Source organism: Condylura cristata, unplaced genomic scaffold (assembly GCF_000260355.1).
Source record: "Condylura cristata isolate star-nosed mole 26May11 unplaced genomic scaffold, ConCri1.0 scaffold00011, whole genome shotgun sequence".
NCBI classification, from domain to species: Eukaryota; Metazoa; Chordata; class Mammalia; order Eulipotyphla; family Talpidae; genus Condylura; species Condylura cristata.
The window spans coordinates 35,582,852-35,595,486 of NW_004567112.1; the positions used below are offsets into that span (position 1 = coordinate 35,582,852).

General features: G+C 35.7%; 1 protein-coding gene across 3 annotated transcripts in view; it reads right to left on the bottom strand.

The window, feature by feature from the left end:
• The window catches only part of KAT6B (K(lysine) acetyltransferase 6B), a 166,073-nt gene that overhangs the window by 62,486 nt on the left and 90,952 nt on the right, over nucleotides 1-12,635 (bottom strand). For all 3 annotated transcript variants that reach the window (XM_004680752.1, XM_004680751.1, XM_004680750.1), the window contains exon 4: nucleotides 3,729-3,837. In XM_004680752.1, the coding sequence (XP_004680809.1) occupies nucleotides 3,729-3,837 (109 nt within the window). The remainder of the gene's footprint in view (nucleotides 1-3,728; nucleotides 3,838-12,635) is intronic.

Here is a 12,635-nt window from a genome sequence, read left to right on the forward strand (position 1 = left end):
CCTCCATTATTAGAGGGCACTACTGAGTCATGCCAGACTATCTTATCCTTTGTTCCCTATCGTCACCAAAGTGTCACAACAGAGCATTGAAACTATGAGAACTCCTCCAAATTCGCTAATAAGAACCATGTTTTATTTTGTTCTTTCTCTTTAAAAGCACCTATTTTTCAAAAGCCAAGCCTATTCATATGACCTACCAGATGAAGTACATGTGGAAAATACAGGCCCCTGAGTTAGGAACAATGGCTTTTTTGACTAAAGCACCTAAATCCAGACTGGCACAGTACATTCAAGGGAAGATTATATGAACATTAACACTAGAAACTGATCCCATTGCTGAGTCTAGAGAAGAACTCAGACCCATTCTCTGTCCTAAACTAGGGATGTGACGACTCCAGAGCTTGAATTTCTGCCATGACCCATACCTTGACTCCAAAGCCTCTAGCCCTCTTTCTTTGAAGAGAGGAGGGAAACTGGCTCACAAAATGACTGTACGTATCCAAGTTTCTGGTCTGTATCTTTAATTCATTCTTCTCAATTTGTTAACAGAGAAAACAAGAGAGTGATTTTAAAAAGAGAAGCTATAATACTACACCTACATACTCTGGAAAAGTAAGAAACTTCAGAGAAAAAAAAATTTCAGTGATCTGAAAGTACAAAGGAGATCAAGCTTCTCCTCTGGCAGGTCTTAAGCTGGGGAAAACTAAAGGAGATTGATTACATCAGAAAAATCTAAGATCTACCTGTTTAGAATTACACCTTTATACCCTGTGAAGGAAGCCTTGAAGTTATGATCTAGAAGATAAAGATCTTGAATTCCTTATCAACTCAAGTAAGGGTATCACTAGAGGTAAGGAAATATATGACGGGAACTTTTCTTCCCACAGTCTGTCTAGGTGTCCAGACAAAGAAGGGTGTTTTATAAGTACTACCCTAAAAATCACAAGAGGTAAACCCCAGACAAGTGAACTCCACTAACCGGCCAAGCAGTTACACAAAAGAATAATTCATTCAGAGTGAGCCTCATGAGAAAACCCAAAAGATAACTACAGTCAGAACTGATGAGTGAGGCACTACTTATCAAGATAAAACAGGAAGATTGTAGGGTTGAAAGTTATTAAACTGAACATACAGATAATGTTTCCATGGCCTTTTGTCACTATCCATGATACCATGAGCAAGTAAAAGAATTTTAATGAATCTGCAGAGCCCATCAAAAAGACTGTCAGAAAGCATTTCTCAAGCAGAGTTTCAAATGTCTTATTTCCAAGGCTCTTCCATACTAGTCAGGTCCAGAAAATTGCAGAATCCATAGGGCCTATCAAATAAAATCTTCATAGGAGGAAGAATCATTACACAACATTGTCATTCCTCAGTATGAAACATTTCCTCTCTTCAACCATCAAGCAGCTGTCATAGTGGAGATAAGATTTTTAAATTACTTGCAGCAATCAAGGACAACAATATCAAACATGCCAAATTATAACAGTGGCTGACTTTTATAGTGTACTTATCATTTTGCTGAAGACTCTGTGCTAGACTACTGCCCCATATCCTTTCATTTGTTTCCCATATGCTCCATTAATACCTACCTTTCTAATGAGAAAAGTGAGACTAGGAATGGCTAAATATAAGATGGATCATGCCTGGCTCTTGAATTTGCTCTTGACCATCATATTACGGTGACTTTTAAAAAAAATTTAATTTCTGCACAATATATTTCTTCCCTAAGTATAGCCACTGTAGTTCTCTCACCTCCAAATCATTCATAGTCCATCACCATATTCCCTTGTGCTCTCTCCCCACCTTGCTGTCATTCCCTTCCCAATACCTGCCCCTCCCTTCATGGAAGTCTCATATCTATAGTCAGCTTTCATGGTTTCTCTTTGTTTGGCTTTTCTGTATTCCACATATAAGTGAAATCATTTAATATTTTTTTCCTTCTGACTTATTTTGCTTAATATCAACCCTTCCAGCTTAATCCATGTTACCCTAAAGGTATGACTTTATTGTTTTTGATTGCTGAGTAGTATTCCATCATGTCTAAATTCTACATGTTCTTGATCTATTCATCTGTTTTGAGACATTTAGGTTGTTTCCATTTCTTGACTACTGTAAATAGTGCTGCAACAAACTTAGGAGTGCAGGTTTCTTTTGAAATTACTGTTCTATGTTCTTTGGGTAGTCTTACTTAGGATTGGATAGTTGGGTCTTATAGCAGATCCATTTTTTGTGTTTCAAGAAACCTCAACATGGCTTCCATAGGTTAGATCAATCTACATTACTATCCCATTACATTCTCCACATCCTCCATAGTACCTCTTGATCCTGTTTTTTTTTTTTTTAAGCATATGTCACTTTCACTGATGTGAGGTGGCCTATTACTATGATTTCAAGAATTTCCCTGATAACAAGTAACTGTGAACATTTTATTCCCATACTGACTGTATACTGACTTTTTTAAATCAGCATACACGTTGGTATATTTTACATATATATTTTTTTAAAGATAACTATAACTTGGGTTCTCCCTGATGGCATAGGGGTTAAAGACACAAAGCTATCAAGCTACTGTAAGCCACTGTGGCACAAGTTCATTCCCTAGATAGCCAGGGAGCTGACTCATATGGTGCAACAGACCTCTACTGACTCACCCAATGCTGTTCCCGCCTCTCTGCCTCTGGTGAATCCTCTCACCTCCCACACCTCTGACCGGCATGACAGTTCTTATATGCATAAATAGGTAAATCTTTAAGAATAATAAAGATAAAGATAAACCTAACTAGATCAATACTCAGTATCATGAATTTTAAAATAAAAATTTAGTAGGCTGAGAAAATTTAAAGATTAACACAGATTAATGTTTACAAACAAGTAACTGCAACTCAACCTTTTGATAAATATATGTACATGTTTAAGTATGTCTATGTGTGTATACATGTGTGCATACATATATACTTGACCATATATAGCTCACCTATACCAGTCAGACAAATTCTTTTCACATATGCACAATCTGATTTTTAATTTCCACTGTAAAATTGGTAGTGTGGTCTTATAACTATAATGGCCAAAAGGCAAAGGTAATGAAATCACCTTTGAAAGCATTTTGGGTACTGCAATTTACCAACAATCTAGTGTTCTGACCTAGCTATTCCTTGATTTCCATATTACCTTCTACATAGACCATTCTCTTCCTATTTTACTCTTGGCAATTTGAATTTCTTTCACGCTTGATGATGTTTTAATTCTATCATGGTGGTTTCCAGAATACTATACTTTTTACTGGGAGTCACACTGAGCTAAGCTGTGGTGTTACACTGCACCAGTAGGTGTCATAATCTGCAACACTGTGTGGACCAACAGTTACCTAATATCAGGACTTCTTTCTATTAAAAAACAAGTGATTCTAGTTATACTTGGCTTGAAAGTCTGGAATTTATCTTTAATATAAAGTGCTATATACTGAATTACCAATGCTAGCATGAAACCAAAGCTTAATTACATATCATATATATTACATTATATAAATATATGTAACTTTTTATCAGTGCTACCAAACTTCCACTTTCCCCCTCTGCAGGCATTTACTTTTAAAATTCGAAATCTATACTATTACCAACCAAACATTGCTTCAAATAACAAATATAATTTTGGTAAAGAAATAAATAGCATGTAACTATAATGGAGAGTCACTGTGTATATACACGAAAAGAACCCCAACTTACCACTACTACCACAATCTGCACAAGAGAGGAGTTCTTCTGGTTTCTTTTCACGATTTGATTCTTTAGTCCCCAAACAGAAACTACATATTGGAATGGGATCAGCACGGGGCTAGGACAAAAATTAAAATTAAGAAAAAGTACTGTTAGGTTTCCATTTAAAACAATACATTAAAGTCAAAAGGTTCTTATATATTTCTTCAAGGAAAAAAAAAAACTCCTTTAAATAAGATATTCAAACCATTTTTTGCTAATAAAAATTTCTTACTGATGCTAATTTTTACCTGAATACATATTTAATTGTAATGCAGAAGACCAAAGAGCAAATTTTATTAAACCAACGAAATCTAAGACCTTTACATAGTAATTAACTTTTCTAAAATGAACATTATTAAAGGTTCATTAGTATATAGGATTAGTATTGTATTCACTGGTATTATAGTCTATGAACATAGGGTAAGTATAGTATTCATTAATAGTGTAGTCTATGAATATCATCTAGTTAGGTCAGATTATTTATCTAAACTTGAAATGTTTTAGTACAGGTTTCTATTATTTTTCCATTAAATAGATGACATAAAATATTGTGCTTTTATGTGACAGAATAATAATTATAGTAAGCAATAACATTTTTTAAAGTCTAGGAAAACTTTTGAGATGAAAAGGCCATTTTAGTATTAACTAGGCTCCTTGTAGCAACAAGGTCTTCAAAAGTAAACCACAATATGCCATATAACAGATAAACTCTCAATCTCTGATATGCCCACTTTAGTAAAAGAAACAGCAAAACATTTGTCTCACCCACTAGCACCCTTTAATTCTTGCTAAGGAAATTGCTTTTAACAATGTATAACTCTGCATACATTTCAGTGTCTCCATTGTTATTTATGACGGCCGGCAATGTGAGTATTCCTAGTCATATGAATAGTTGGCTGTGCTTACATATCTGGTCATATTATTTTGAACAGTCAAAATTATATGAAAACTAAAATTTTATTGCATATTCCAAGCATTCACACATGTTGTCTGCTAGTTTCTGAATGTAACTATAATGTATTTATATATATGAATCTCATGAATTAAAAATTCAGGGCAAGAAAACTTAGCAGAATCACAAATGTTTTTCTAATGTAAATTAAAAAGGAGATTTTACAGCTTTAAATATACAATTCTAAATATACATCAGCAAAGAATAAACCTCATTTGTTCAGTTACTCTACCCCAAATGCCTAACACATTGCCTGATACACAGTAGGCACTCAAAATAAATTGCTAGTTGAATAGATGAAAGAAACATATGCTAGTTAAAAAACCCCATACCTCATCTAATATTTCAAATGGCTATAATGATTTCAACGAATGCCTAGTTCACTGTGACAACATGTCATCAAAAACCAGAATTATTCTTATGACCAAGCATTTGCACAATTGTTCAATATGACTTCCAATTTAATCTTAGAACATGAGCATTCATTATCTTGCCTTATTTCCAGTTTAATTTGTTCAGGCTTTACTTTAAGAGGTAGCTATGCAAATGTATTTCTGTAGCCCCAGTTAAAAGCAGAATATAAAACATCCCACATTAGAAAAACAGGAGGAGGAAGGAAAAAAAAAAAAAAAAAAGACAAGCTAAAACAAATTGGTCACTGACTCCAGCCACAAATTTTTAAATGCCAGATAATCAGCACTGCATAATTATGGATCCATAGTTATTACTTGCAACTACTCAACTGCAGTACCTTGGGAACACTTTTGTTCCTTTAAATAGCAATTAAAAGAACAATCTGGTTTTAAAGTGACACCATTCCCCTGATAGAGTCTAGCTAAAACCCAGTCTTTGTTCTAATGGGATTCCTGCTTTCATTTGATATAACAATGCTCAAGCCATTGCTGCCATCCTTTCTGTGATAAATAATTTACAAAATGTCACATATCATTCATGCAATGAAACACATCCAAATCTGCACTCCCATTTTTCTTTCCCAGATGAATTTTGAGCTGTAGAAAGCCATGGCCATCAGCCAGCATTCATGCTCATTTTTCGTTTTTAACTAAAGGTAACACAAAGGACAAAGGTTGCTAGTAGTTCATGGCCAGAGAGACTAATGTCCCACACTCTGTCCAATAATAGAAAGCATAGATGCTATCACTTCACACTACATTCAAGTGAACCCCACCATGCTGATATATGCTCACAACCATTTATTTAAGGATAACTATCTGACAATACTCTATAAAACCACTGCATTATACAAAAATGTCTGCCCTGCTGAATTATTGATAATTCAAAGCACTTTTTGCTAACCTCAGTACAGCCGAGTCTAATTAACTTTAAAAAATTGTCACTTGTATGAAATGAAACTTTTACAGTAATGCATGTAAATGGGTCACAGAATTATTATCATTCACTATTCTCAATCAGACTACATATAAATTGTTTGAAAATATAATCCCTGGTAATAGATTAAAATGGACTGCAGTCAGAAAGAGGTTTGAACAAATGGCAAATCAATTCTACACCAGTCCACAACAGGCAAATCATACTTAAGCAGTCTGAAAATGGAATCAGTATCTGTCGATTTCTTTCTTTGAAATTTCACAAAGGCATGTAACCTGTTGATCACATTTCCTTATCGAAATGCCTGAAATTTCAAACTAACCTCAAGAATTAAAACCCATGGGCCTCCCTGGTGGTGCATGGGGTAAATTCTTAGAACTATGAAGCTATCATCAACACCAGTTCCATCCATCGGGGCAGGGAGCTAACCCATATGGCATGGTAGAGCTCTCCTGTCTTCACCCACTGCTCCCCTCAGCAGTGTATTTCAGTACATCTGCCAATTCTGTTCTGGAGTAGACTTTGCTTCCCACTCTGTCTCTGGTGAACCCTTTCACCTCCCCACTCCGCATCACTGGCCTACACCTCAGCTCTTACATGTATAAATAAATCTTTAAAAAACAAACAAAAACATGGATATGTTTAAACTCTGCAAACTATAGCTAGAATTCCTACTCCTCATCTCCCCTGCAATATAATGGTCCTAGGGCGGCTGCTAGGCTACAGATCACTATCACATTTAATCATCTTCAAAACCATGCTGGAATATAGATTATTGTGTTCATTTTAGGGATGAAATCAATGATCTGAACATATAGGTAACTTTTCTAAAGCTGCACATGTTCAACTGTGAAGCTGGGATTGAAATATAAGTCTTTCCCCATAATTGGATCGCTTATTTTGTTTGGAGCTTGAATCAGATATCCCAGACCATCTGGAATTACATTCCACCAGCACCATTCTGGATTTTCCATGTCTTGCTTTATTTTTCTACATAGCACTTGTAACTATATGATTGTTATGTATCATTTGTCTATTTTGTTTCACTTACTAAACTATAAGCTTCATCATGGGGACAGAGACTTTGTTTGAGACTGCCACTGCAGCAGCAAAGTACATTTGTTATTGAATAAATAAATAAGCTGTTTTCACAGGTTAAGTTTCAGTTTCTCCAGTTCAACAGGATCAAAACTAGGGAATACTGTTATTTATTTTAATGTATATCCTTAATGACTATAAAGTGAGGGGTCAAGCAAATATCAGTGAATGACAAAGTGGGTTCCATCACTGATCTGAAGTCTTTTTCTTCTACTCTGACAAGTTATAATGAATGATATTTGAACACAATTGCACTTCCCTGGGTGTGATCTGACAAGCCAGAACCAAAATTTAAAAATCAGTTAGGAGGAAAATAGTCTCACCATTACCATAGCTTTAACTATTAGGGCTTAACAGTGGTATGTAAGATACATTTGGGGCCATGGTCTGTGCTAGTACCTAATTGTGAGCCTGCTTCCTTATAATCCTCTCAAGAAAGAAGAAACTAAAAAGATAACAAAAATAAGGAGATAAATACACTGCAATGACAATAACAGTTAAATGATAACATGGGTATGAATCTATTTCACCTATTTTAAAAGGAAAATACTGGGCCCTTCCTGGTTAAAGCACAGCACTAAGAAGCTAAAGCGACTTCAGCATGAGCTCGATCCCTGCCCCAGAGGTGACCACATGGCACGGCAGACCTCTCCTGTCTCACCCGCTGCTCCCCTCAGCAGTGTACTTCATCAATCCGCCTGTTCTACTCCCCACTTTGTCTCTGGTGAATCCCCTCACCGCCCCTGCACCTCTGGCCTGTACCTAGTTCTGTATGCATAAATAAACAAATCTTTTAAAATTTTTTTTAAAAAAGGAAAACATTTTTGAACTTTGGTGCTTTGTTTTCAGTAATGAATTATTTTCCACAGACTGCACCACTGATAGTGTTAGAACAACAGAGATTGAAAATGGTTTGTGCTTATGTGGTTTGCAAGGTAACATACTTCTCCCCCGTCGTCCCCCCCCCCCACTTTTTTTGTGCCACTTCAGCACTCTACTTGAGACCTACCTAACAAAGAACTAGACTTCATTTCTTACCACTTAACCCACTTATTCAACTGATGGCTGTCTGAACACATTAAGCCCACTCCTAATTAGGATATAGATCATGCACACTCAGGATTTTCCTTTATAGCAATCTGCTTAAGATGTGGTCTTTGGAAATAGACTAACTCGAAAAGTAGAGGCTTCCTGTGATGATAGAAATCATCTCATTTTTTAAGAGCACTATCTAGTTCCCCTTGACATATGTTATAACTGTGGTCAGTACAGCATTCCCCAGCAGGAAGGTATGGTGCCCTTGTCGCAACACCACAGGGGCACAACAGAACTCTGTTTATGACAGGTCTATCGCCATTTTCTCTACACGCATGTGCTCTTTTGTTTTATTCTAAGGCTATTTTTGCAATTTTATCATGAATTTTGACACAGACACCTGAACAGAAGATAATTGGAGATATATTTACTATTAAGACTTCTCACAGGCAAACATTATGCCATAATTTTACTCTCTCCATATAGATTTTTATTGTATCACCTCCCCTGCTCATTATACTTCTCTGTGGGTAATTGGTTCTGTGAGGGAGCACTACATCATCCCCACTGACTCTGGATTGAGTTTCTGTATTACTCTGGGCAAAAGGATTTATTATGGCTAATGTATGGAGATCCTGAGTATGATTGCTATTATTTTACCCCCATGTCATAGTGAAAAGGGTTCTCTGTATTTTAAGAGTGACAACAAGTAAATTAAATCTAATAATATAAAAATATTTTAAAACATCACTACATATAATCATTATTGTCACTTCTTTTTCTTTCCTTTAAAGAATCACTTAGAACAAAAACAGTTATCAATGACCACAAACTGGGAAATCCCCGCAATCAAAGGCTGAGTCAGAAGTAAAAATTAATAAAAGCTTAACCACAAAGGAATAAGAAAAGAAGGGAAGACTTTCTAAGAAATCAGCTGCAACAGTCTTCAATTGTGTGGAGCTAATTGAAATGCTCACACCGTATCCTAAAGTCTAGAACTTGTTCTCATTAGGCAGGTGTGACATCGTAAGAGTGCTGATTAAGGAAAGTGACTCTATTGGAGAAAACAAATTTAATCTTGTACCCCACATTTAAATAGCAATTTTGTTTGATTTCCATCATTTTAATCATCACCTTCTCTTTTTTTTTGAGGGGGAGAAGAAGCCTGCAAACTGGTGAGGAGGTAGGTTATCAATAAAACAAGGCCTTCCCCAGAAGCTTTAGTTTCTTATCTAAACAGGGACTTCGTTGTTGTGATTTCATCTGAATGTCTCTCCTTGCCCAAATAGAAGCTACAGATAAGCATCTCTTAAAAGGGATCAAAATCTGATTCAACATTAACACATAAACCATACTGTTTAGGACTTAGAAACTATTCTCTTTAGCAAGCATGTCAGTATTTGCAATATAATAAAAAACTTACTCTAACTTTAAAAAAAATTAAATTCCCATTCAAGCATCACAAATCCTTAATGGTTATTTTTAATACTATCTTTAAGAGCAGTTTTAGGTTCATAGCAAATTTGGAAAGTGGCAGAGATTTCTCTCTCATATACTCACAGCTCCCTACATGTACTGTCTTCCCCATTACTAACATTTCCCAACATTGATAAGACTGTTAAACTGATGAATGTACCGACATCAGTGTTACTCAGAACCCAGAGTTTACATTAAAGTTCTCTCTTGGTGTACATTCTATGGATCTAGACATTATGGTCACATACTAAGTAGTTTCACTACCCTAAAAATTCCACAAGCTCCATCTTTTTATCTCCTCTCCCCTCTAAGCTGTGGTAATCACTGATTTATATTCCTGTATTCATAGTTTTGTCTTTTCCAGAATGTCACAGAATTTGAACCACAAAGCCAGCGTCTGCCGTTGCCCTAAGGTATCTTTAAATCTTGATGTGGTGGTGACTACAGTACCATCTAGGCACAATACAAACACTGACAGTCTCATTATCAATTCTACCTAGAGAAACTTATATTAACAACTCAGGAGAAACAGGCAAGTCAAATAATAAGATTGAAACAAAGAAGTAGGGAAAAAAAGAAAGAGAAGTAGAATGAAAAGATGAGACCAAGTAGGTGTATAATAACCAACTAGAAAATTCATGTTAGTTATTATTTCAATATCATCAAGCAACACCACCTCCCAACAATGCCTCACACTGAGAGCAACTGAGATGCTATGTGCTATTCAATAACTTACTAATATTTACTCAGCACCCAAGTATGCCAAACAGAATATAGCTGCTACTCTAAGCACTCATCCTCAGAGAACCAATAAAAATACTGTAATTCCATTACCACACTTAATTCTCAATTGCCCTGTGGGGACATAAACCATCTGCTGTACAGAGAATTTCTATGCCTCTGACTTTTCTGCTTTTGTTTTCCTCATTTTCAAAGTAACTGTGACCTTTTTAATTATAGTAGTTATAGGCAGCAATAAAAAAAGAGGATCGTTGGATATTTACTGTCTGAATGTCAAGAACTCTGACTTTGTTTTCTCAACTTATCCTTAAACTCCTTATGGTGGAGGCCAGGCACCGTCCTTACATTAACTTTATCTCAAGATACTCTGCTCTGGTCTGGTCCAGCATCACAGCAGACTGTGTGGGAGAAGCATAAAACATAAGCTCCTCAAGCTACAGTAAGGCCAGAGAGGGAACACCACATGTGATTATGTTATCCACACAGAGCAAGGATTTTTAAGCTCAGTTTCCTAGAATTTTAAGAGTCTATGAAGTGCTACTACAGGATATACAGTAGATAGAAGAACGCTCTTAATTTTTGTTGAAATTAAGAATACGTTGTATATTTTAAGTCAAGGCTTAGTATACCACATTGAGCTCTTTTGGAGGGTATTCCAGTTAATCTTAATTATCACATGTATTGACAAATTATAGATGTTTGATAAAGATTTGTTGACTACATAAATGTAGCATTACTTCTCATACTTAGTATTTTGTTGTCATTTTCTAAATTACATCCTTACTTTAGTTCATAAGTGGTAAATAAAGAAATAACAGAATAGCACATGGTTATGGGAGAGAGAGAGAGAGAAAAAAAAAAAACACTTAAAATACTTGCCCTTTTAGAACCTTCGCATTTACACACTTACATTTTTTTAATTGTAAAGATCAATAAGTATATTTACACTGTTGTACAACTAAGTTCAAGTATAGTCTACAAATAGTAAAACATACCATTGAAAAGTTTTGAATGCATGCACCCAGGTATTCCACATGTCTTTGGAGATAGACTCTATAACCCCAGATGGTTCTTGCCTGCCCCTTCCTGGTCAGTCCCTTCCTACTCTCCATCCAAGCAACCATTATTCTGATTTCTACCACCACAGGTTGGTATAATCAGGTCTAAAACAGTGTGTAAGTCGAGAAAGACTGTAAATTCTTGTGTAGGGCTTGTTTCATTTGCAGCACTGTTATATCATACATTCTTACTGCTGCATACATAAGCAATTTACTGTTATCTAGTATTTTATTATAAAATGCATTAAAATGAGCTATTGTTTCAATAGTTGAACAGCACTTAAACTGTTTTTAGTTTAGAGCTAAAATGATTAAAACTTCTATGACTATTCTAACAAATATATTTTTTTAAGTATAATAGTTTATTTTTACATCATTTTGTGCCTTTTTCCATCTCAGTTGTAATCCCGGTGGGCTTCCCATTATCAAATCACCCATGTGCCATCACTGTAGTCCAGTGTACTCCCCATCCCCAACCCCCAATTTTTTATCCCATTCCCCACTCCACCCCCGTAAAATGTCTCTGGTATATAGTTGCCTAACAAATATTTTTATGAATATCTTTTCATTTCTTATGAATAAATATCTAGGACTGGAACTACTTGTAAGGTAAGTATATCTTTAATTTTATTAGAAAACTAACTAGGTCCTCCCTGATGGCATAGCGGGTTAAAGCACAGCACTAAGAAGCTTAAGCCACTTTCCCATGAGTTCGATTTCTGCCTGCCCAGGAGGAGATCCACATGACTTGGCCTCTCCTGACCTGCCCGCTGCCCCCATGAGCATTGTACTTAGTCAGTCTGCCTGTTCTGCTCCCGTCTCTGTCTCTGGTGAATCCTCTCACCCTCCGCATCTCTAGCCTGTCCCCCAGTTCTATATGCATAAATAAATAAATCTCTAAAAAAAGAAAACTAGCTAGAATGATCAATTAAAATGTACTCTTCAATATTAGGTAGTGAGCACTACTGATCTTGATAATATAAATGATAGAAAATATTATGAAAAACTTTATGTCCATATTTCAGACAATTTAAATAAAAATCAACAAAACTGACACTAGAGAAAACAGAAAACTTGAAAACATTAAATCAAATGATCCATGGCTTAAAACATTCCTAATGAGAGACTCTAAGCCCAAGTTAGTATTCGTGAAGGAGTGAAGGA